At 39.7% G+C, this 27,003-nt stretch overlaps 1 protein-coding gene across 5 annotated transcripts in view; it reads right to left on the reverse strand.

Moving 5' to 3' along the window:
• The window catches only part of SBF2 (SET binding factor 2), a 255,203-nt gene extending 232,184 nt beyond the window's left edge, over window positions 1-23,019 (reverse strand). For 4 of the 5 annotated variants that reach the window (XM_055813896.1, XM_055813898.1, XM_055813897.1 and 1 more), the window contains exon 1: window positions 22,822-23,004. In XM_055813896.1, coding sequence (XP_055669871.1) covers window positions 22,822-22,876 — 55 coding nt within the window. In that variant the 5' untranslated portion in view covers window positions 22,877-23,004. Of the gene's footprint in view, window positions 1-22,821 lie in introns of all 5 variants that reach the window. The other variant, XM_055813899.1, reaches the window with a different exon arrangement.
• Between the last annotated feature and the right edge of the window lie 3,984 nt (window positions 23,020-27,003).

Below are 27,003 nucleotides of genomic sequence, written 5' to 3' on the forward strand. Positions count from 1 at the left end.
ACATGACTCTTTCCCGGACATACCCCTAATCCCTTCCTTAGTGCTCCCACCAACTATCCTCAGAACAACTAATTCCTAGAGAAATTAACAAAGTATTTTCCATACCCTACTACATATCTTTACATGGATTTTTCACTTTCAAACCTTTCAATACGATTTTTCCTCATTTTAACTATATATGCAAACATTTTATGAAATGAGAGGTTAAACCTTCTTTTGAAAGGAAAGCAAGCTGTTATTCTAGCCTGTATCTGATCAAACATTGACTAGATCAACCAAATTACATATGAAATGTAAACGTCAATACTCAGTATCTATTTTTCTTCTACCAGTAATAATACAATGGAAGGTGTTTTTCCTAATACTACCTGTGAACAGGAATAGTAAAAAGACCCACAGATATATGTTCCTGAACATGCAAGATTAGCCTACCACCTCAAATGTAAGAAACTACACTACCATCACAACTAGCATGACAATTTCACATAGTTATTCTTTCATGTTAATCTAAGTTGTGTGTTTGAGGTCGTTCTCCCCAGCCAATAACTAATGTTGGATGTACTTTAGGAGGCAGGGGAACCTGTATTAAGCTATAAATATCTCAGTCTTATAGAAGAACATCACAGTGCATGGAACTCTCCACCCTATCAGTTTCCAAAGCGAAAAGGGCCCATTTTGTCCTGGCTCTGTCCTGAAAAGTCGTTCACTCTTCCAAGAATAGAAGCCAGAAAGCACAGCAGGAGAGGGCAGCAGAGGCTGCTGAAAGCCTTGACATTGCCTAGCAAGAGCAAACCCAAATATTGCACCTATTAAGAAACAACTCTACATCTCAATGGCTAGATCCTGTACATCCTGACAAGTGGATGGAGAAACAAAAGAAAGGCTATGAACATGGCAAAAAAGGTACCCATCCTGATTGCACATTGTTTAAGCTCATAGGTCTTCAAGGAAAACCCACCTATACAGAAACAAACAAGTGACAACACATACAGTAAACTAAAACTTAAGCCTGTTTAATATAATGCACATATACTTGGCTTTTTCATTTATCCATAAATTCTGTATTATATTGAAACTTTTATGTTATTCTATCTTGCTTTTTCATGGTTTTCCTCTTCTAAAAAGGAAAAAAACCCCTACCTAACAGCCATCATCAAAAACCTAGGACAAATACAGGCAAATACCAAAGCCAATAAAGATTTTGTAGTTCTCTTAAGATTGAATGTGTTATTAGCACTGCATACCCTCTACTCCACAAAAAGCATCACCTAGCCAACTAGTCAGAGCATTATGAATCACACAAAACAAAGCAAGATAAATAAAAATCTCAACACATTATGAACTTTCCAGTTGTTGCTTCACAGAAGTTCACATTTACCCAGTTTTCTTCTACCAACAATCAGGTATGTTCAGAAACAGCCAGAGATGCTAAACTAATTACGCATACCCATAACAGAAAACATATTTTCGGGGTTTCTTGACTGGATCATGTTCAGAACCCTTTTTTCTCCCAGATGTCAAACACTGTTAATGCCACCTAAGATGGTATCAATAATATTGTTACAACAGGGACATACAACTGCAACTGATTGAAGAACAGAAGAAAACTCTCAAAGATAACATAGAATTTATCAAAAATCAAAAGACACCTGTATTTGAAATCTTACTCACATGAAAATTTATTGTATGATATGAAGAACTGTGAGATTAAAAACTACCAAAAATTTAACTCCTGAACTTGAATCACACACCTCCACAGTGTAAACTACTTCCAGGCACCTGCAGTTAATCTTTTCTTTAGCATGATCTAGAAACTAAAATGTACATTCTTGGCTAATATTAGATTGTAAGATTTTGCTTTTAATAGAATTATGAACATCTATGCAGATAATTTCAGTGTAATCAAAACATTTTGTATCTAATCTTACTAACTCATACTATTTCTTACGAGTAAATGGTGCACTTCATAGCTAGAGCAAATTCTTATCTACAGAAATGATGGGCTTGGCAAATTATCACACTAAAGCAATACAGAAGAAAATGCAATCAAAGGTAGTAAGCTTGAATTCAAGCTGTCCTTTTAGAGAATGTGATGAAATGAGGCAGGGAGGGGAGAAAGAAGCAGGAGAGAAGAAGAACAGGATCAGTAACTCACTGATACCCAATGAAATGTATGTAGGAATGTAGCATTTGTGATGCAAATTTGATAATAATACACTCCTCAATAAGCTTCATTCAAACCTGTTTTGTGATTCATTGTCAAACAAATAATTCTAGTGATTCATTAACAAAAGAATGAATGATCTAATACACCTTTGAGATAGACAATGCACAATCTAGAGGAAGGTTGCCATAGGTTTAAAAATAAACATTACCTTAAGTGATTTTTTTTTTCTTTTCAGTTCACAAGAAAAGGAATGTATCTAACTCAGTACTAAGGTTAGTTTCAGAGGTGATGTGATTACTCCCTATTAGCTTAAATACATCATATTTATATCAGCAACTTTGTGAATTCTGATGGACCACCTCGAAGATATCTTTATCAGATCAATTCTGATTAGGGAGAGATATACACACAGGACTACACAGTAACCGCAACAAACTGATTCAGCTTCAGCAGCCCCTCTGGAGTTCTTCTGCATGGGTAAATGCATCAGAAAACTTTACATCATATAACATTTTACAAAACAAGCAAGAAAACAATACACTGATACACTGAAAAGAATATTCAGTTGGTGACACCACTTTAGTCCTACACAGAAAGGGAAGGAGAGAGGACTGACCTGTTAACATACATAGTAGAATGACTAGCTTCATCTGTACTGCTAACAAAGGTGTACTATGACAGATTAATAACATTAAATGTTGGGGACTTTTTTGCTTTTTAGGAGTGACTGGTTTTCAGTTTTGAGCTTAGGGGGTTTTTTTGGAAAAGCAGATTTAATCTAGGAATAATAATCTAGGAATAGTGGAAATGCACATGCTAAAAACTGAAACTAGCAGGAAAATGTTCTACATAAAATGTATAGAGCAATCAGAATGACACAATCTGAGTTAAATATAAATTATACTAGAATATTTTGTTCTTCAGTCAAGTTTAAATATTTAAACAGTGGAAGTAAACACCTTCTCCGAGTACAAAAGAATTTACTTTAAGAAATACCTTTCATATTCTTTAGAATATACACCACCTTTGGGATGAGAAGAGTACGGGAAAGCTACCGCTTTCTAGTAAAGGAAAAGATCAGCAAGAATTCAACTCCTGATGAATGAAGAATCGGTCATACAAGACTTAACACGTCTGAAAGTACTCTGACTTTCTTTTTTTAAAAGACTACCGAGATGCAAACTGCACGTTATTATAAAATACTCACATCATCAAACAAGTCCGTAACATAATTGTTTCTTTGCTACTTGCCAAGTGCAGCCTTTCACATAGTATGTACAAATCGTTGCAAATCACATATATTCTCTGTCTTCAAGTAACATGCTTTACCAGCAAGTCTTCATGTACAGTATGCTTGGCCAGGTGCCCCAGAACAGCAGCACAGGACCAGAGGCCAAGTGGAAGTTGGTTATAAGCCACCTTTCCACTTCCCTTACCCTTTGCCTGGTAGGAATAAAACCAATCCCCAGTGTTATGTACAAAAAGCCTAAAGGCTGTTCTTAAACATGCCCTTCAAGTGGCTTTTACACAAGTTGAAAATTGCCAAGACAGCATGGTAGCACAAAAGTTTCTTTCAGCAACAATTCATCAGCTATATTACCCAGCATCAACGCAGCTCTAGCCCTCTGCATTCCTCAACCTGACAACTTAAGTACTAAACTCTACTACCATTACACTACAAACACATCAGTATTAACCAGTCCAAAATCTCTCCTTTATAAGTAAATGAATCCAGTGAAAAACAGAGTATTCTATTGCGCATGTATTTCTGATGTAATGTAAAGCCACCAGCTTTATCATTCCATAATAATAATAACCAATCCCAGAGTTCTTTTCACTGGACCTACAACGTCTTACTTAACTTCTAGATTGTATTTTTACAATCTAGGGAAAAAGCCCTACACTTTCAGGTTCAAACCTTTCCTCATTTTTCCAACCTCCCCTACATAACCAGTGGCCACTGAGGGGTAAAAATAAATACGTACATATATACATACATAAATAAAATCCACAACACAGCTGAATTACACAAACTACATCTCTTCCACTGGAAGATCTGACACAGAGACCATGAAAGGAGGAAAAAAAAGAAAAATTAAAAAATTACTATGGCCTATTAGTTTTTTCAGGATGGCAGTGTTTTCAGATTTTACCCCCCAAATACATACATAGGCAACAGAAGCATATATAGTATGTATTTTAGAAATTTCTATCCTAGTGCATCTTATTTTAGAAATACGAAAGAAACCATTATAAACTTAAGCTTCAAAATTCAAGAAATATGCCATATAATACATTGAAAATTGTTTCTGCTACCACTTCTATGAAGGCTATTTTAACACATAAGCCTGGTTCACAAGAACAAAGCATTAACAGGATTAACAGGTATTCTATTTGATAAATGTGGTAAGCAAACCCAAAATCTCTACCTTCCAAACAACCTATTTGCCAAAGTAAAAGGTTGTATCACTATTATTAGCAAAAGCACCAGCACGCTGAAATCCACTTACCTGATTTTCTCGTTTAGTTTACCAAATAATTGAAATCCATATGCAAACGAGAGCTGCTCTCTGAATTTATAAACTGCAAGCCTTTTTATTCATCTAACCAGTGTTTGGTATCAGTCAGAACCCTGACACAGGAAGAAGAGCATGGTAGAAAAACACTAAGCCAAACAGCCGCCTTCTCTCTGACATTTATTGTCTTACATACAGTATTGCAATCTAGTCATCACACACTTAAAAAATGCTTGGGATTAGTTTAGAGAACTGAGGAGTAATGGATGACAAGACAACGTTGTGTGTACATAATCTCTGCTAACTAACTCCAAAATATCTCCATGGAGATTTAAGGGGAAAAACAGAAACTCTGTCAGAATGAAAAAAAGTCTGAGGAGCACCAATACTAGTAAAACAAACAGAAAAAGCTGTCATGTCAGATGCATAACAATCTTCCTAAAGACCACGGCAGCTTCCTGAAGGTACAACCTCTACCTTGTATCAACTGTTCTGAAGTAACAGCACAGCTTCTACCCACCCTGCTCAGCCAGGCACACACTCCACCTACATACCTCTATTTTTCACTTCTCTTTGCTTCTCAGTTATCCCAGTCTCAACTTTATGCAAGGAATCTTCCCTAATTCACCTTACAACTCATCTCTTACTTTCTTGCAGTCATGATGACAAGACTAACTATTACTGCACTGCATCAGAAAAGTCCAAGTTACAACTTCAGTCCTGTTTTTCAGTTCTGTATCCCTAATAGGTATGGCACTGGATAAAACTAACATGACATTAATCAGGAAAAAAAACCTTGATAGATTAATTTCCTCATTTATTTGTTACTTTTTCATGTGGTGTGAAAGAACATGAGGCCAAAAAAATCCAATTACTTTTGAAGGTTTTTGTTTAAATCATGAAAGTACTACAGATAGCTAGTAAGGTGGCCCTCTACAGACTTACTGCATCACACTGAATCAATCGCTATGATAAAAACACACTAATATGGCAACATATTCTAACATGCAACTTATAAAGAAGTCATTTGTCTTTAATCTGAAGAAGGTTTCCAGGTTTCAGGTTATGTCCTACTTACGCACAATACAATCATAATATATATTAACTTGAAATTAACAGACAAGTTCTGTTGTGACACAGCAGTATTTTTTCCCCTCAATTTGAGGATCTGGGCCTCATGTCTGGTCAATAACTGAAACAGCAAAGGCTTGTATACTGGTTTTAAAAAAAAATCATACATATTTTCCCACAGAAATAAGGAAAGGTTGCCATGAAGAATAATATCAATTTTATTCTTGAGATAATCTGGAATATTTTGTGACGTTTCTTTAGAAGTTCTTTATGTCTTCTTACCAAATAACACAAAGTGTAAGTAATCGTCAACACTGGAGTAAAAGAGAACATAGAGCATTATGACAGTGTTTACATCAAAGAAATAGTCCTTTGCCTTTTCTCACACATAGTGTTTCTGTATTTCATGTTTCAAAAGACTATCCTGCACAGAGCAGCTGAAAACACAGTGTTCATTCTCAAGCTCAATTCTGACATGTTTCAATCTCCGCTATTTCATTATACCCGCTTTTTTGCCCAGAGTTCAAAGTGATGATGTGGTACACAGTGAAGGATTCAAATGCTTTGTAAAGGATGTCATCTTTGTCATCAAACGTGCATATGAAGGATTACAGTAAAATTAAGCAAGAAATAAAATGCACATCTGTGTAAAAGATACAGCAGCAAAACACAGTTCCTTCTTCAAGCCAAGAAACCAGAACCCAAAACAAGCATGCTTTACAATATGCATCTTGTTTTACAATAAATAGAAGAATCCTTCACAAATAACATCCTTTATACAGCAGGTAATGTACTTTCTGAAATTGTCAAGGTGAAGGATAACAAAACTTTAAGTCTACTTTAAGTTTAGATGCAGCATGGTCTGTTGATTTCAATACCAGAAAGATACTCCACAGAAACAGCGAAGTGTAACTGGTTGAAGTTGGTATGACACATTTAAACAAAAAACCAATCAATTCCAAAAGCACTTCCAGGTTGGGTAGTTGACCAATAAGAGAAATATTTCCATTACATCAAAAAACACACTGATTTTTAGTAAAAGCACTTGCTTGGAATCAAAGGAAATACATACTTGACCCAAAACTTATTTGAAAGGTCCACATTTCCTGCTAAATTGCAACATCAGCATAGCTTAGTACTGCTTTACACTGGACACACTGTCACTCTACACCTAGGCAATTACCATGACCTCCAAAAATTTAAAATTACCTTTGAATAGTATTTGCCAACGTTGTTAAAAACCAACATCTCTAAGTTCAAGATATTCTTGCAACACATGATCAAGCCATTTCATTTTAAATTTTCAATACAGTGCCTATGAACTACAACATAGTTCAGGCAGTAAAGATACATAAATCCCTTATGCCTTCACTACTTTGTTTCAAAAGCAGTATCTTCAGACACATCTCTTCTTTGTCTGCCCCAAATCAAGACAATCCTTCCCAAGCCTGAAATCTTTAAAGACAGAATCATCCTCATCAGGACCTTTTTGATAGCCCACACTGTGACAGTGCTGCAGAGATATCACAGAACTCATTTCTCCAACTGCCTCACATTAGCCTTAAATCAAGCATTTATTTGCAGCTCCATATCACACAGCACTGCAAATTCCTCTTTGGTCACTTGCTCAAGCCACCCACATCTGAACTCCAATCTGTAAATATAATTTAGCACATCTCAACATGCAAGATGTTTGCTCTGAAATTCAGTTGTTCCTGATCTACTTGCCAATCCTCTGTAGTAAGAAGCTGCCTCAACTTCCAAATCCCTTAGTTATCTCTCCACTACCTTCACAGGATTCTTCCTCTGTGTACTACACGCTTTCTAAAAGACAATGTTCATAATATCTCAGCTCCTCTTCCACTATCCTTTTTCATTCCTTACTGTTATTTAAAACATTTTTCTGTAATGCTTCCTGCCTCTAAGCATTTATGGAGCCACAATCCTTTAGTGAGAGGAACTGGAACATGTATCTGTACATACTCGCACCTCAGCAGATATCATTCATACATATCACACATCATCAAACTTCCTGACGTCATACTTAATTTAAAGTTTTTTCAAAACTTGCAGAATTTTGTGACTGGAAGGTCATCTCAACTGTCTATGAGAACATTACTTTCCCCTCAACTTCACAGCAACTGCCACATTCCTTCAGGTAATAAGATGCACATTGAAAGTCCATATAGAATTTCAGACAGTGCTTTCCTCTCCTGCATTCACATGCACATGCCCATAGTATTGTTTAAAACCAGGCTACAAAGATTAAAAAAACAACACAAGTCAATCTGTTTGCTCAATCCTTAACATTCATTTTGTTCTGCACATACATTTCTGCAGTGATAAAATAAATTTTAAAGCATTTTTTTCCTACTCAAAGTATTAGCAATGCATAAAGGATGAAGGAGCAACTTTTCTTCTCTTTTTTTTTTCCCCCAGAACTAACCATCTGCTAAGATTTGTCTTTTTTGGTTTTTTGGGGGGTTTTTTTGTGGCTTTTTTAAGTCTGTATGCCACTGCTCACCTACAGGTGATGAGGAGTGACAGTCATTTGGGAGTTTCCCACCCTGTATATTCCCTGGGGTTCCAACAGGCTAAAACAATTAAATAATATTTTGAACTTACCAAAGCATGACTTTTACCTAACAGCTGTAACAACGCACATTAACAATAAAATTTCTGAGTGCATTCAGTGTTTCCCTCATACAAAACATTTTCGGAACACAGATGACAAATGATGCTTTACAAATAAGAATGATTCACATATCCTGGTAGGCCAAATATTTTGTCTGGACTGACTATAGACTAAAAATACAGCAAAAACAAAGAGTTTCCAGTAAGAGCTTATCTTATGGCCCATATGTATTTAACAAAAACTAGCTCTTTACCCACCTGCCAGAATGGCAGTAATGCCAATGTTCAGGCTGGTCATCGATCTACCAGCTAAACCTCACACAAGTACGTGCAAGCCAGTATTGTAAAGCAATACAAGATGATCTCAAGAGAGTTTGGCCCCAAGTGTTCAGACTCATTTTGCTCTGCATTCTCCAGTACTCCATAAGCCAGGGATAGGGGAGATGGGACGACACACACATGAGCGAGGCTCTGCAGTTATTGGGCTTCTGTCACACTAGAATCTCAAACAACTGGTGTGTCACCATTCAAACATCCCCAAGTTAACCACCAACACCCAGACACAGCCTTAAAGGAATGCTCTGCTGTCTAAAGATAAGAGGACCTATCGGGAGCACCTTTTAGGAGAACAAACTGGAACCAGAGATTGAGTAGAATGATTTTCAGGTCAAAATAACAATAGTCCAGAACAACAGGATCAAGCACATAACCACAAAATGCAATTCCATCAACGCTTACTTGATTTAAACCAAATGGAAAAACGTACATGCTAGTGATCACGCTTACACAAGGGGAAATGCAAGCAGATTGCCACAGTAGTCAAAATCATCTCATGATGTCATATCACTAAACTACCCCACAACAAACTTTGTTCTTCACAGCTGCAGAAAAGTTCCAAACAATATGTTTAGCTTCCGAACCAAGAACAAAAAGATTGGGTCTACTTCAAAAAGGCAATAAAAATTAACACCATTGTTCCAAATATCCACAAGTTAAACACTGTTTGTTTGTGTTCTGGCTGTCAAAGGTTACCAGTTTATTTCGTTCCCTCCTCCCCCAAGAACAGAACTGCCAGAGTGACTTAAAAATTAAGTGGGGATCAACACAAAGAAGGTGGTGGTTTATAAGCCATGCTGAAAAAGGATACGTTGTATCCAAATTTATTTTACATTACACTACAAAAACCTCACTTTCAAAGTTCATAACTGTTACTTTATATTTGTAGTTCTCCTCACACTAGCAGTCTTCACTAAAGCTGCACTTCGTAGAACATGAATTATACTTTGTCCACACAGCACAACAGTATTTCACCTGATCTCCAAGCATAGTTAACAAGTACTGCAAATACTGTTACATATTTACATGACTAAAACGGAAAAACATCATTAAATATAAAGGCCTACAATAAACATCAAATTTTTATTTTAAACACTAAGTATGTTCTTTCAGGTTTTTTAGATAATTCTTTTAAAACTGTACTGAAAGAATAAAGTACGATTCTCTGCTTACATGCTAAATCATCTTTTTCCTTACGCCATCTTCCACCCTATAAATAAGCTACACTGCCAAGATTTTACACATCAAAATGCATTTCCAGTGCATGCACCATTAGCAGTAAAAACAATTAAAAAAAAATCCTCAATCCACACTCTGCAACTGTAAAAAACAGAAGGAACTGGTTGTTTGAAATTAGACACACAACTAAAGAAAACAGAGCTGCATCCATGTCCTAGCAAACAATTAAATGCCACTTGACTGTGAGCCCATAATAAATCAATAGAACATAACCTCTCCCTCTGAGGTTGTGGCAGGCCCAGAATATTAACTGGAGTGTACTACAATGTGTCTGTTACAAAGGAAAGCAGATCCTCTCCTAAGAGACAGAAAAACAATGTTATTGCAAGCAAGAATGCTACTTTCAGATGTTTCCTACAGAAGCAAGGTTTATGTGATCAGCTGCCTTTAACCTAAATAAATATTGCCCAATGACCCTGATTTTAAAAAAGTTAGTATTCAAGAGACCTTGCTGTTTGTTTAGTAGCAGCACTACTAGGGACATTCAAGACAAAAGACAAAATGTGTAGAAAAAAGTCACTAGTTATGTTGCTTATTAAATAAATCACTTAACTTGTTTCTCTAAGTACCCCGGACTCCTAAAATATAGCCCTATTTTAACATACCACAAAGCACCTCAAATTTAATATGCCTAGGAACATCAACTGAATATACTTTTTGCAAATTTACTTACTACACACTCAAGCACATTTACAGCAGCATTGATTTTATCTCCCACCTATAATACATGGGTCATTATGGGGTTCAATGCTCATTTTTTGTTCTGGTTTTGATTAAAGTCACTGCACACTGAAACAGCTCTTTTTAGCACTCACAAGTTTTTATATATATACATATAAATTATTAATTACTTTAAGAAAATGCAGATAAGCACATTAGAAGACAAGAATTCAAAGTGATCCTGAATGACTGGAAAAAGTTATTAAAAAAAAGTTAAGAGTATGACTAAGGAGAACTGCAAAGCTGCAGAGTTTAGGTCAGAACAGCTGACTGCAGATATACAAGATGGTCAAATAGTTATCAGTTTAGTTCAAACGGATGTAGAGGTTAAAGCAGACCACGAAGTGACCGTAAGTGTTGCGATGTTGAAAATTAAAAGAAAAACCAACTAAAAATAAAAATAAAATCAGAGTCATGCCTACACATGGAACTGTCTGCAAAACCAGCAAATAAATCTCACTCTTAGTTTTGGTAAGATTTCAAGTATTTACCACATCCAGTTTGGTCACCACACTTCAAGGAAAATAGTGTAACAGGCTTAAAACTGTACCAAAAAAACATTTGACTCGAACACTATGAACACCCTTCTAGAAGTCAAGACAGAGTAGCACTGGAACAGACTGATAAAGCAGGTTGTGGAATTGCTGTTATTGAGGGGTTTTACAAATGAGTTAAAGATCCACCCCGACCAGCAAAGGCTACAGCTAGTTGTGCCTTGGGCAAGAAGACAGGATCAGGTGATGCCTGGAAGTCCTATCCACTCTTACTTAAGACTCAGGACTATAGCAGCCAGGGCCAAATAGGAGCTCTGGGATTCTCCTAATCCATTCTTACCCCCTAGGTTGCAAGTCCCAACACCACAATGTTTTCTGGTGGGTTTTTTTTCCCCACAATTCCATACCATTTATTTCTGAGTTTACTGTTGCCATTATCACCAGACATTAAGCTGACGTTTACAGAGAACTGTCCCAACAAATTCCAAGAACTTTTTTCTGTGAGACAATAGCTAAACTGGAGAGCATTGTTGTGAATATTTATGTCCATCTTTCCTCACCACTGCTTGTACTTCAGCTTGCATTTATTAAAACTGCATTTTATCCAAAATTTTAACATCTGGTCACACAGTATCATGAGGTCTTTCTGAAGCCTTTCGCCATAAGCTTTAGATTCAGCTATCCTGAATTATTTTAATATTGGTTTTAATCAACTGCAAGTCTCATCCCCTAACTATTCCACCTCTCTTTTTACCAGATATTTACAAGTTGAACAAAAAAGGTCTGCAAAATTAACTTTGTGAGTCCATACTATCAACTTTGCCTGTGAACAGTGACCACTTGTTTCTATCCTTTAATGTACTCATAATTCTCAAGCCTCTTACCATTTAACCAGCAACAGCTTAGATTCCTTAAAAGCCCCAAATACAAAAATTTTCTAAAAATTAAGATTGGCAAGACAATGTTGACAAAAATCTTTGTCCATCTGCAAGTAAAAAGCATACAACATTTCATACAACTATATTAGGATTACTATAGTCCAAATCTCTTCTTGGTAACTATCAAATATATAAGAATAAAAAAAGACTCTAGAGTCTTCATATAACCAAAAATCAAATCTAATAAAACACAGAATTTATATTCTGGTCTCTGCAAATGTATTTTCAAACTTTTAAGACAGCAAAGTTAATATTAGGTAGGGAGTACATACCAGATTTAGACAGGAATGGATTCCTACTGCTCAAGAACTACTGCTCATTTTTAGACTTCATATGGATATTGTGATTTTCTAAAAATGGGCTATTTACTAAAAAAACCAAACCTGGACCACATTTTCTTAAAAAAAAAAAAACACCAAGAAAATGAAACCCATAAGCAAACACATAAACAAAAAAATTTAAAATAAAAATGCAACAACTTCTCGCAAAGTCAGAAAGGTAGAAAGTGTGTTTTCTGGACACTTTTCAAGAGCACTGTCACAAAAAAATAAAATGCTTCAGTGGCAGCCTTGCCTCTTCCAAAAAGATGCCATGTGGCAAAAGAGAACAAAATAATAAAATATCCTTGTGTAGACTGTTTTTGTTAAATATGTATGATCTCATCTCTCTTCATAATAAACACTATAAACAAAACATTTTGAAAACACAGTACTGAAACAACAACCTTACAAAAGTATCACTACTTGAATCAACACTTTACTCAGTGGCAAACCTGGTATCATTATTTATGCAGATTTATCAAACAGGAAAGAGAATCTTTTGAAAGAAGAGTTTTGAATTCAAAATCACAAACATGTGGCACTCTACGGTTTTGTTTTCTTTTAAGTTGCCTGTAACTGAAAAAACATGACACTTGCTTTGGCTGTCCTGCTGAATTATAATGCCATTACAGCTGACACACCACAGCTTTGACACTCTAGTCCTAGTACAACCTACTGAGATGGTTTGGGATGTTCTAGTCCTTTTTGTTGCTTCTCTGCTGGAAACAATCAACCCCTCAGCGTTGGAAAAAAGAGAATATGTGCCCCATGCCTCAATCACATCAATACAAATCCAGGTGTCTCGGCTTAAAGCATGTGTACTGGCAGCTTTGAGTCAAAAACTCAGCTCATTAGCAGAGCTAGCAGAGAACTGACACAACTGTCTACAACTGCTGTAGGGGCAGTTGCCTCCAGGTAAAGGGCAAATCTGAGACTTCCACAGGCATTATCTTAACTCACTTTAGCAAAGCGGACCAGAATTCGCTACTTAAAAAAGCACTTAAGTTTCAGCCACTATAAAACAGGTAGAGAGGAAACATTTCTCTGCAGCCCTTTGAACACTTGCATGAGTTTCTGAACAAAAACTCTGCATTTGTTACCACAGAAAACATCCTTTTATTCTGTATATGTGCCTCAGTACCTTAACTGTTTCGGAATTACTATTAAAAGCATCCATACCAAACCATGGGCTTTCGACCGTTGCTGACACTTGTGGATCATGAGGAACACACACTAACCAGTTTCCTATTTTGCAAAAGCAAGTAGTTCCTCAAATGCAGAAAATAGTAATTCATTAATTATATTTCTGAGAAACATGGGGTGAATCCCAAAGTCAAAGGCATTGCCCAGGCAGCAGCTCTTCCCTCCCTTAATGGAGAATTCCAACTAGTTCCACAGTTGCAGTCTGGCACAATCCATTGCTTAGGCAGAGGCGCCAGACTAAACTACTTTACAAAAAGCAAATTTTCCCTAGAAGCCCATCAGCAACAGTGCCAGTCACAGCACCAGGAACCTCAAGGGTCCACTGCTTTACTGAAAGAGCAGTGACATTCTGAACCGCACAAAAGCCATCTCCAGGGCTTACAAGTACTATGCTTTCAAAGCTGGGAAAGAAGAGGATATCAAGGGCAAATCCAGACCCTTCTACAAGACACAATGAATTCAATAACGATTTTATATCAACCACATTACCATCCACTACCAGCTCTTACAGGGTCAGCATTCAGAGCTGTCTGTCACTAAACAAAAAACAGTGAAGAAAAAAAAATTCTCACAGACTGAAGGTTCTACAAACTCACAACCTAGAAGAGAGAGGCTAGAAATAAATTACCAATAGAATATGGGAAAAAAACTGGGTTTAATTCTGTTTCAGGAAGGAAAAACATAATCAATTTTCCTTTGACATCATCTTAATAAATTCTAAGTTCTTCAAAATTATGAAACCCACTTCTCTCTTCACATTACCAATCAATATGAAAGAAAACTGAAATCCTCTTGTAACTTCTACTAGAATGATCCGTGTTAAACAGCTTACAAATAGCATATCCTAACAATATAGAACACCAGCAGCTTAGTCACTACACAAGCTTCATAAAACTATGATATATTTTTCTGGGAAAAGAGACTAATTATGAAGAAACAGCTCTGCAGGAACAAAGCGTGTGGCTTTTTTCTTTTTTTTTTTTACGCAATTACAATTTGCATTTTATGAAAAGCAGCCCCTGTAATAGCATTAAAAAAACACAATTTCCTAATTTACTGTTATTTAAGAAATACAGTACACCCATTCAACCGTATTTCAAGAAAAGTCCATTACAGCTGTATTTATGACAAGATCACAGTTTCATTCTTTTGAAAAAGTCTTGAGTATTTTGTTAGTCATGCAGCCAGCTTATGCTTACTACCACTCAGGAATTATATTTATAGTTCGTAGAACAATAGTCACAAAAGAGGACGAGTGTCTGTATTTCTTTGCCCAAAGCACAAATACACGTACAAAAAGTACAAATTTAAAACGTGAAAGTTTAACAATGCAGCAATCAAGCTAAAAGGTTTATTGTGCTACTTGTAAGAAACCAAGAGAAACATGAGTGCAATGTTTTTTAAATATGCAAATAGCTAACAGCCATAAGCATTACTAAAGGCACTCTAACATCTTATTCTGTAACTATTTTCAATTATTTCTTACTTAGCCAAACTAAATGTACCACCTTAAGTCTTAATGCTTAATACCTGTCCCTAGCTCAATTACTTCACAAAACTTCACACCAAATACCTTTTCAGTTTCTAAGAAATAAGAGTGGGAAAAGGACTTTTTTACATAAACTAAAGTTCTAGCAAACACTCTTTTAGGCCCAAAATTTACAGCAGGAACCAAACATGGCCTTTGTGTTTATGTGATGAATTGACACTTATTTAAAGATTAAAATCACCAGAAATCAGACTGACTGGACAAGAGGGCTTCATCTCAGAAAAACACAGAGTAGATAGAAATGGCTAAACAGAGGTTGAGAGACAGAAGGAGGGAGAAAGAGACACTAAGGTCAGAGGTTCGTCTGGGATAGATGTAGAAAGTCAAACTAGAAGAGAGAAAGAATTTTAAAATACTACAGTGTGTCAGAGTAAGCAGGAAGAGTAGCCACTGTCTTACAGAGCAAGGGTTCCCAAACCACGCTGAAGTAATATGCAGCCCACTACGGAGCCTAAAGGCAACGCTGCCCACTAACAACTCTCAGTACTCCTAGAATTCGTATTTATGGCATCTGGCAAAAGTAGCTCAGTGAAACCCATTTTCCAAAGCACAATCTTCCACAACAGAAGTCAAGATTCTAGAAAGTAGAGTTGTTTCTTTGCATCCACAAGTACCTGAGAAATGATCTGCCAGAATCTCCCATCTTCCTTCCAGTTACTATTCCATTAGACCAAATATATAAGTCTACCCTTTAAAAAAAGACATTTCCAACCTTGCTGAAGGGTCCAGATAGTGCATTTTCTTGGTTTTGCATTTTTAAATCCTACCAAACACCACATGAACGACACTTAAAGAACATTATTCCTACCTTCCCACCCACCCCCTCAAATTTCTGAGTGACTGATTTTGTGACCCCAGTAACATTCCTTTGTCTCTTTTTACCTATTGATGTCTCCCAGGGTTCAATATGGTTTTGTATGCTGCTGTCCTGAACATGTATCCAGAATTATGATTTTGTATTTTCAGTATATTAGCATTCCTTTACTACAGCTATACAAAATCTCAGACTGCACTGTCACCAGCTACTAATTTTGGCTGCGGTACCAAGAGTCTGTTACATATGGCCAGTTTAGTGGAATTTTTGTGATTAGTTACTATGTTGTTACCTTGAGCACAAGACTACTACAAAGCAAACAAAGAACTCAAACTGTGTTCAATGATTGCATTTTTTCATATTATACAATTTGTAGGAGACTGAAAATTGAGATTTGTAAACACTAAAAACAAGAAATCACTATGTAGCTAGTCACTAACAGATAAGCAGTAACAAGCATGTTCTTGGCTCAATGAGCAGGGATTTAACTGCCAAATCCCAATCAACACTAATTGGATTGTCCTTGACTTCAGAATATATCACTGACACCAATGGAATAATTTATTTCAACAAATGCATATAACTGGAATACATTTCCCAAAACACCAAGCAGAAGAAATTAATCAATAATGCTAGTGCTATTGTTAGATTTTCAGGCTTCTTGCTTATATAGTGTAAAAAATTATTTCTCATGTTACTGCAAAGAAGTAAAAGGAGAGGTGAATCAAAGAGAAGCTTCCTTATCACCAGTATGTATTTGTAAGATACAACTTTCACTGACATTTATCAAGGTTGAACAGTGAATCTACTGTTCCACATTTTAAAACAATTCCACAGTGACTGTGGTTTTCCTTTGTTTTTTATTTTCTAAGTACCAGTAGCTGGGGATGTAGCTGGTATTTTAAATTCATGACAGTGAACTACCATAGCAGTATAATTATCTTCCTCAGTGCTGTAAGACTATTATGTTTGTGACACTGGAGGAGTTAAATGTCATTCTCATTGTCCCCCCACTGAAAAATACGCTTGCGCTTGCGGTTAGAGAAGGACAGTGCTTAAATAGTTTTCAGGCTTGCATAACAAACTGTTTTTCATGAACATGCTGCAGGAAAAGTGTCTTTTTGTTAGATAATCCACAAAATTAATCCAGGACAGAAAAGGGGAGAGAGAGTTTCTTAACTGCAAGTTTGTCTTAAGGTATCCCCAAAGAAAGAAAATGCTTCTTCCATTTACAGAATCTGTGTCCTCACATTTTAGGGCTATGAAGATAGCTTACAGAATAAAACATTCAGCCTCCATGCATGTCTGACTAAAATTGAAAGGCTGAAAAAAACCTTAAGTTTTATTGCTGTTGTTATGACAGCAAGACCAAGCAAGCGAAGAGTTTCAAATCCAAGTTCTTCAGAGATATTAATCAGCAGGTATGAGGGAAAGAAAAATTACATTGATCTGTACTGATTTAATTTTTTCTCCAAAATTATAGTGAATCCATAAATCAAAATAACAATTTTTCAAGTCAACATCATATTTTAGAAGGAAGTGCTTGGATACATTTCAGGAAGACATGCTACCAAAAAAATACTGGTGGTGTTGGGGTTTTTCCTCATACATTTTAGGAAGACATGCTACCAAAAAAATACTGGTGGTGTTGGGGTTTTTCCTCCATGCAGACTTCTAAGAAGGCCTTACTCAAAAAAAAAAAAAAACAAAACAAAACACTACCAAAAAACACACAAAAACACACACATGCTTTTCTCATTCTGTTTCAGCTTGGTATTGTGGAGAGTGCTGTATTTGAAAACTAAACTGAGCAAGGACAAGGTTTGTAGAAAGAGGTAATTTCTTATACTAGAACAACCGATTTGTTCGGAAAAGCTTTTGGGCACACATGCCCTTCTCCAGTCATAGCCAACTACAGTAATCTCTTACACAGCTACTTACATATCTGCATTCTGCTTCAGTTCTAATAGTACACCTCAGTTACAGCTACAGGAACTCTTCTGCTACAAAAAAGTTTTAGTTTTTGTTGGGGTTTTTTTTTTTGCCTTTGAGATTTCCCTAGATTGCACTTGCATCACATTAAGCCGCAGCACAGATAAGAAAGCCATGGCAGTAACAGTTTGATTCCTTTATTTTTCTATGTTTTCTGTTTTACAGAGATTGCACACCAAGAAATCACTCCTTATAGACACGCTAGCCCAGAGGAATGCCCGACTATGAATATACAATAAATACACCAAAATAGCCTCCTGACATTGTATGATATTTACTCCCTCAACATAAAAAGAATATTCTTCACAAGCAAAGTCTGCCCACAGGAAAAAAAAAAAAAAATAGAAGAATCAGACAACTGCATTTAGGAACTTCTCCTACTCTAGCATCAATCACTTGTTTCAAAATCCACCAAGATACGAAGCTATGTTAGACAAGAAAGGCTTTCCCAAAAACAAGTTGATCAAAATCAGAACAAAAAGAACCACAACTGAGCCTACACGTTTTATCAGCATTTATCAGTTATGACAACAGCCAAATAAAACTGCTATACTGTTGCAAGCCTTCTGTCATACACATTGCAACTGCACACACAAGCAAGAACAAAAAAAACTAATAGTAGTCTGTCTTCCTACAGAGAACAAAACTCATGGAAAACATTTCGCTTCATCTCACAGGTTTTCAGTGTTAACAGCTGGGTACACAACAGCATCCTATACAGGAAAGCCAGTATGGGTATATGGGCAAATTAATCAAATCCAGTATTTAGTTCTCTCTTCTTTAGCCTTAGCTTTCAGTTGCTGAGCTTAGACACAAACATTCTCTTTCACCTTTTTCAAGTACCACCATATGTAAATTCCAGCGATAAAGTAATGATTATGGCTTATATCAGCAAAAACAAACTGAAACAAAACAAAAAGGCATTTTCTCATGCCCTTCTATGATCTTTGTAAACATCTGTGTTCTTGTTAAACCCCATCCACATTCCATTATGCAAACATATTAAATGGGAATTTTTGATGAAGCCGATCAAACACTTCAAAATACATGGAAAAAGAAAATGGATATACAGTCAGGTCTTCTGGTATTTTCTCTAGCTTTTAACCCAGAGTGCCTACATTTTCTAGCACCTTTGTTCTCTTCAGAGACTTCTTTAACCGCCTTTTGTAGCAAGTTACATAACAGCTTTATATTGTGCTGATATGTTAGAGAAAAAAGTGGTTATCTACCTTAGTAAAGGTTCAGCTAAATGCAAAATAAACATAGGAAAAAAATCAGCCTTGGTGTATCACTGAAATCCTTTGCATTTCCACTGTTAGAACAAAACCAAGGGTTTTAATTAAATCTGGTTTCTCCAACTCTGTCAAGACACTGAACATGGAACTTCCAATAGCAGCTACAGCTATTACATACTTTAGTGACTCAGAACAAGTTTCTAAAACACACAACAGCAATTAAAACTATGATATATTTAAGCTTACTTTTACGGTGAGAGCTATAGACAAGTATTTTTTAAGTGGGAATACAGTCAACTGTACCTGAAACTCATAAAAACCTATGTGAATCAGATCGTTCAACACTTCTCCTTTAATTTCCCGTGTACCTGAAAGTCTATGGACACTCAAGACATCAATGGCAAAACTCATTCTCTACTCAGGCTGAATCTCAGTGCATCTTGCCAAGCACAAATAAACTGCCTGTTACACAATCTATTCAAAGGCACCCGTTACTTTAACCCGAGCAAGTAGGAGAGTAAGGTATCTGACTAACATCTTTTCGCCCAAGGTTCTAGGACCATTTCAGCTGATATAAATTCAGGCTGCAGTGATCTACCCTCCTGCACGCTCCTGCTCCTCCTTTATACAGATACTGGCATTCATGTGACATCCTGGTGAGCCAACTGTTTGAAAACTGAGCAGAAAAGCAACCCAGAAAAAGAATAATACAGTGACGCAGGCAAAATACTCAGCAAGAAAGGTCTTTTTGACAGGTCAGCATCCTAAACCAAGCTGAAAACGAAAGGAAAATTTAGCACAATAGGAATGACAGCACTAGGACTGCAGTAACATCAATATACATAGGCCTCGATTGGCACAGGAATGAACTTTAAAATGTTTGATCCCCCAAAGGATCAAACCTCTTTGGTTTATTTGAGGACAATAAAAACATCCTTTCACTTCCCCTTAAGACTAAATTGAATAAAAACTTGTAGCACCAATAAAGCTTTTCCACAACAAGAAAAATCTAGAAATCTGCTCCTAAATTGCACAAGTGCACAAACCCAGCATTTTAGATATTTACAGTGAAGGTTTTTGAATAAAGCTAAATTAATCTGCACAGGAAAGCAATACTTTTACCACATTTTCAGTATACTGCAGATATTGGTACATGTAAATAAATCCCTATAATCCATGTGAAGACAGAGCAGATGATGGTTGCTATAGAGAGACAGCAGAGACAGTAGGGCTTTTCTGGGAGAACAGTCATTGCTATAAACATCCTTTCTTATTAACCGCAAGTACACATTATCCCAACTGCTGCTGATGTACAGGTTGGGGAAGAGGGGGAAGGTTACAGGGTTTTTGTTTGCTTGTTTACACAAAGGTATTCCAGAGTATTCCTAAAAAAAACACTATAAAATGTAATTACACTCAACATTAAAATCAAACCTATTAAAACAAAACCAGAATGTTATTGAAGATTTAAAAAAAAGTCCATACTTAAAAATTTAATAGCTTCACGGGTAATAAGTCTACAATCCTGGAAATGTTTGTCCTTGTTTTTTCATATAGAAGGAGGCATAATAAATGCATCGAGAAACTAGAACTTTTACAAGAAAAAGAAAGGTCAGTACTCCATGTATTATGGGATCGCACGTGGGGGTAAAGGAATTTGGAAAACAATGCATGCCTAGTCTTCAACAGAATGTTGTTCCTTCAAGCATTTTAGTATGAAGCATTAAAAGTAGCAATGAGTAATTTAAATAATGAAGTCTAAACAGTTATTTTCTGGGCATGACCTTTTCAAATTAAGGTTCTGGTTCTGGAGTTATTTCTGAATCTGCACAATTTCATCCATGCACGCAATTCTACTAAACTTAATGAGACAATTTATGTACAGGAAGTTAAACACATACTTAAATGCTACAGATGAAGACATTTTACAAAACCCTAAAGCTTTCCAATCCATAATTTTATTTCACATGGCAGCTGTCATATTGATCATACCCTTTAAGAAGGCAGGCTACTTGCTTCACCTTCCCCTTAAAAGCACCTTGATTTTTTGGTTGCTTCTTTGTTTTGATTTAAGCTTTCAACTATTGTTGGGGAAGAAGCTCCAAACAGGAGAGAGGCAAAAGGGGAGGTCTTTACTTTTATTATAAAGTACTCTCCATTTCACATATCTTACACTTTTGCTACTGCAATTAGAATAAGTCTATTTCCAAATGGGGTGGGAGGGGGAACCACGTCATAATTAATGGAACGTATTATGGAATATATGGAAAATCATGCCAGTATAGAAAAATCCAGCAGATCCTTAGCAGAATTTTGTAAGCCGCTGTGTATTTAAACACATAGATATGATGATTTCTCTGAAAATTATATTTCTTAAAAAAAAACCAAAGGATCTTACTCCTGGAGTTTATTAGCTACACTTGTAGAATGAACAAATACAGACTACACACAACTGTTACTTCAAAGAATTACTTACAGTAACAAACTTGAGTGTTGTTTGGTCTACGCATAGTCAAATAAATTAGGGGACATGCAACTATTTAAAATACTGTTTATTAACAACATATATTCAAAGGACTGTTCTGAAATACACAGCACAAACACATACCAGTTGACAATCACTTAATTTTCAAATCAGTGTATATACGGATTTGAGGTCTCCCCAGCAACAAACGTGACATTATAACAGAAAGTCACATAATATGAACCACTCTACCCACAAAATGACAGCAGATAACACCACTTCCCTTTCACCCGAGCAGACAGCAAAGCAGCCATTCCCGAAGAGCCTACCGAGTGCCACAGCACTTCCCCAGGTGCTAGCCGCATCAAGGCCATGAGCTCCAAGACCCCACTCAAAACGGGCCACAAGCCCCACTGCTTGGCAAGCCCCCTCCATCTCTTGTTTTCCTTTGAGGCCGCGGGTGTACGTGCCTCAGCTAGCGGTACAAAGGTGAGAGAACAGCAGCCAGTGCCGCCGTCTTCTGCAAGAGGCGGCCGGGGAAACGGGCACGCACAAACAGCACCGGCACCCAGCCGGCCCGGCGGCTGCCCGCGTGGCAGCACCGGCCGGTGGTCGGGGCGGGGAGCCGGTGCTGTGCACGGCCGTGGGCAAAATTTTAAGCCGCCCCCACTTTCTGGAAGGAACCGCCGCCCGTTTCCAACATCTGGGGTCGGTGGGCCAAGGCCGCGGGGTGCGCTCCGGCCGGCTGCCACCCGGCTCGCCGGATGGGCTTAGCGGGGCTGCCTGGTGGGCTGAGGCCGGCGGGGGGTGCCAGGGCCCGGCTTGCCGGCCGCCGGGTGCCTGGGGGAGCCCCTCCGCTTTCCCGCCGGGCCGCTTCGCCTCAGGAAAAAGGGATTAACCCTTCCCTCGCCCCCGCCGGCCGCGGCGCCCCTGGGCGGGGGTGAGGCCGCCCGACTGCCCGCCGCCACCCTCCTCCCCACGGCCGGACACGCGCCCCGTGTGCGCGGCAGTCTCCTCCTCCTGCGGCCCGACCGGAGGCGGGAGGGGGCCGGGGCCGGACAAGAACGAGGGGAGGGGGGAAGAGGCCAGCCAGGCACCGCGGGGCAGCCCTGCGCGCAGCCACACCTACCTGTCTTCTCGTGGTCATAGCCCACCACGATGAAATAGTCGGCCAGCCTGGCCATGGCTGAGAGGGGCCCGCCTCGGGCCTCACCACCCCTGCTGCGGCGGCGGCTCCCGGGAGGCTCAGCATCCTCCCCTCCGCGCCCGCTGCAAGAGAAGCGGCACCACCTCAGCCATGTTGGAGGCGCGGGCGCCTTGTGCGCCTGCGCGCCGCCCAGACCGCTGCGCCGTGACCCCGCCGGGCTGGGCGTGGGCTGAGGGCTCGCCGGCGGCAAGTGGCTGGGGCGGCACGGCCCCGCTGGCCCGGGCAGCCCGTGGGGGCCACCGGTACCAACGCTAGCGCCTCGCTTCGCGGCCCACCGAGGGCGGGGAGGGCCCGGGCGGGGCCGCCCGGGCCCTCCCCGCCCTCGGTGGGCTTTGTCTCCTCGCAGCCCCCCTGTGAAGTACCCACCCAGGGGCTGGGGCTCCACAGCACTTTTTCCCTCAGAAACAAAACGGCGGCAGGTCCGACCGATCTGCGCGCTCACCAAAAGGCGGGTGCCTGGGCGGGAATCACCTCAGCGCGCCCCGCAGGGACCTCTCCTGAGGGGAGCTGCCGCGGGGGCGACCATCGCCCCCCCTTAGGCTATGAGAGAGTAAAACCCGGCGGCGAGATAAGGCCGTGCCCCCCGGCTCTTACATTTCATGTCAGGGGTCCAGACTTACATTTCCAGGGTGTTTCCTGTCACGTTTTTCCCGGGATGTGCGGAACGTGCGGGCGCTGACGGCCGGGCGCGAGCGGCTCGCTGGGCGCTGTGGCGGGAACGGGGGACGAGCTCGCCCTCACACCGGCAGCCGCGGTCCCCTGCGGGCGCGGTGGCAGCGCCCTGAGGAGACAGCCCTGCCCTGCCCTGGGGCTGCCGCCGCCTCCAGCCCGCCGCGATGCCCCCCTCCATCCGGGGCAGGAGGCTGGCGGTGCCTCGGCGTAACCCTCCTGGCCTCCGATGTGCTGCTCTGGGTACATGCGGTGGCTACCAGGGCAAGCGGGGAGAGTTCGTGTGGCTGTTGGGCTCATGTGGCTGTTGATAGCCTACAGATGAGGCCAATACCTTTGGGTTCTCACTCTTGAAAGCCCAGTGAGCTTGCTAGCAATCGCAGAGGTGCTGGTGATAAACAGGTTGTCTGACAGTACAGCACATTTAGTTAACCTGTGGAGATAGCCAAAACGTTCTGATGAGCTTCCGTGTATGTCCCGTTTGACAGCTCAAAGAGAAAAAACAAAGCAAAGGACATGGCTGCACTGCAGCAGCCCTGGGTACCGGGTTGCACGTGGAAATGCAGCAAATTCACTGGCTTTGCTCCTGACCATCCACTGTCATGTGGGACCCAGCAGACAGTCACTAGCGGTGTCACAGAGACATTTCTGTTTCAAAAATGCATTTCTTACACCTCCTACTTCACTGGGACATACAGATACGGTGTCTTGCTGATAACCCAGAAGCAAATTGGTCAGGAAGCTTTGCCAATCAGTTACAGCGTTCTCCCTTGTGCCTTCTCAGCAGAGGGCAGCCGTCAAAATCTCCTTGGAGTAGTCAGCTTGGTGGCTTAACTGCTTTTAAGTAGTTGCCATGTAGAAAGATCTAAACTTAATAAAATTGCTTGCTAACTTTAGGAGCAAAGAAAAGTGCAAAATATATGCATTGAAAAGACTGAGTATACTTTTGAGAAAGAGATGCACCCTGTGGGGTCAGTCACCTCCTCTACTAGGTAGCAACTAGAAGAAAGAATGCTTTCTTCAGTTATGCATAGGCATTTTCGTTCATGAACCTGTATACTTTAATGACTGAAACCCACAAAGCTGTTTTCAAAAGACTGAGCTTTTTGATTAAAAGCATGTCTGAAGTAGCAACAACGGAATGCAAATCTTAATGAAGCCACACATTACCCCTGCGAGGCTGACAAGGATAAAGCTCGTTGCTGTGACTTCTGAAGGGGGATGTCGCAGTTCTTCAACAGCACAAAGCCAGGACATACAACAGTTTACAAAAGCAAGGGATAACGTTCCGCACAGCAAAACCTGCAGGGAAAGTTTAGAGATGCTAAGAAATTACCCAGGTTGGAGCTGAAATGGAACCTTAGGGTTATCGTATCTGCGCTCATAAGCAAGCTCAGTATGTAATGACAAATCTCAGTAGTGAAGTCTCACTGCTCTTTTAAGCCAGCACCTCTAGCAGAAGAGTATCACTGAACACTTTTCCAGGGCATTAACAAGTGCTGGATCAAGAGGAAGACGTTATTTATTGATTCCCCAGTCCTTGCTAGCGCCCACTCTACAGCCTTGCTTCTTCTTCCATCTAGACCAATATAGCCAAAGCTTGGTTAGTTTATAAAGCATGTCATAAGTGGCACATCTGAAGTACTCATAACAGGAAGGGTACTGTTCATCTGGGTTTGAACACAGCTTATGTACCTGCGTGGACAGCAAAAGGAGTCAATCATCCGTAACTTACTTCCTTAACTTCCCTTAAGTATAGAGCAATCTGATCTTATAGGACAAATGAGGAAGTAGAGCAGACAGATTGTTTGCTCACCTAAAGGCTAATACAAAGTAAACTGAACTTTCATCCAGACCGCCAATAACATAATTCCCTCCGTTGCAGCAGAATAGCCTGGCTCCTCAAGGAGCCCACAGAGTAGCGGCTCTGGGAGCACACCAAGGCCTGGGTCTCCAGAAGGACCCAGTGAGCAGCCATATATTTATGCCAGTGGCAGAACTGTGGGGCTGCAGCTCCTCCAGGAGACTGAAAGCACACAAGGGACAATGTTGCCACACTCGGACTGTGCTCATAGCGCCAAAAAGGTGTGAAGGTTCACAATACCCTCTCCAGTCAACTCCTTCAGGAAATACAAAGGTCACACTCTGCCTGTGGTCCCTTAACCCAGTGTCCCTGTCAGTGAAGAGGGAAGCAGCCATGACCATGACCAGGTTTTTCCCCTCCTCTAGCAATATGCATCCCACCCTCGAAGCCTTGAAGGAGGCTTCGGTGTACTCAAACCTGTCAGACACAAGGGTCGCTTGAAAGCACCTCCAATGGGACCTCCAGAAACGGAATCAACCCTTGTTACTGCGCCCTTGGCATAGCCAAAGCTGGCTAAGTGCACGCACTAACAGCAAGGCTTTTCTGTATGGAGCTTGACTGAGATTTTATATCATTTGTGGGGTGTCATTCTTGTATTAGTATCATCTTTTTGCTGATTTTGTACAGCCTACAGTATACAATCAAGTATATTCATACTCATGGCATACAAATTCAGCAAACTTTCTTTAAACCCAACATGAAACATGCTAAGGCACTTCCACTGGCTTCAAACAATAATTTTCCTGCATAATCAGCACAGAATATCTGCCTCAAATTGACTCCTCAGCAATGCCTATAGATTTGAGATCTTTGCTTTTGGAATAAAACTCAGCCTAAGTGTCCTGGTTTCAGCTGGGATAGAGTTAACTTTCTTCTTAGTAGCTAGTACAGTGCGGTGTTTTGGCTATGATGTGAGAACGATGTTGATAAGGCATTGATGGTTTTAGTTGTTGATGGGTAATGTTTATACTAAGTCAAGGATTTTTTGGTTTCTTGGGCCTTGCCAGTCAGAGGGCTGGCACAAGGGACTGATAAAAGACAGCTCAGCTGACCTGAACCAGCCAAAGAGGTATTCCATACCATGGGACATCATGCTTGGTATAGAAACTTGGAGGGTTAGCTTTGGGGGGGGGGGGGGGGGGGTGTCATTGCTCGGGGACTGGCTGGGCATCGGTCAGCGGGTGGTGAGCAGTTGTACTGTGCATCACTTGTTTTCCTCTTCCCTACCTTTCCACTATAATTGTTATCATTATTGTTATCGTTGTTGTTATTGTTATTGCTGTTGTTCTTACCTTTTTATTCTGTTTAAATGATTAAATTGTTCTTATCTCAACCCTCGAGTTTTACATTCCTTTCCCATTCTCCTCCCCACCCCTCCGGGTGTGTGTGTGGGGGGACTGAGCAAGTGTGTGTGGTGCTTGGTTGCCGGCTGGGGTTAAACCACAACACTGAGTAAAAACCTGTATAAACAGCAACTAATCTTAATCTCCCTGCCAGAGCAGATACATACTGTAAAGTCTTTTGTACATATGGCAACACTGAGAGGTTGAAAGACATGCCCAAGATAATCA

The sequence above is a fragment of the Falco peregrinus genome, chromosome 9 (assembly GCF_023634155.1).
Source record: "Falco peregrinus isolate bFalPer1 chromosome 9, bFalPer1.pri, whole genome shotgun sequence".
NCBI lineage: Eukaryota > Metazoa > Chordata > Aves > Falconiformes > Falconidae > Falco > Falco peregrinus.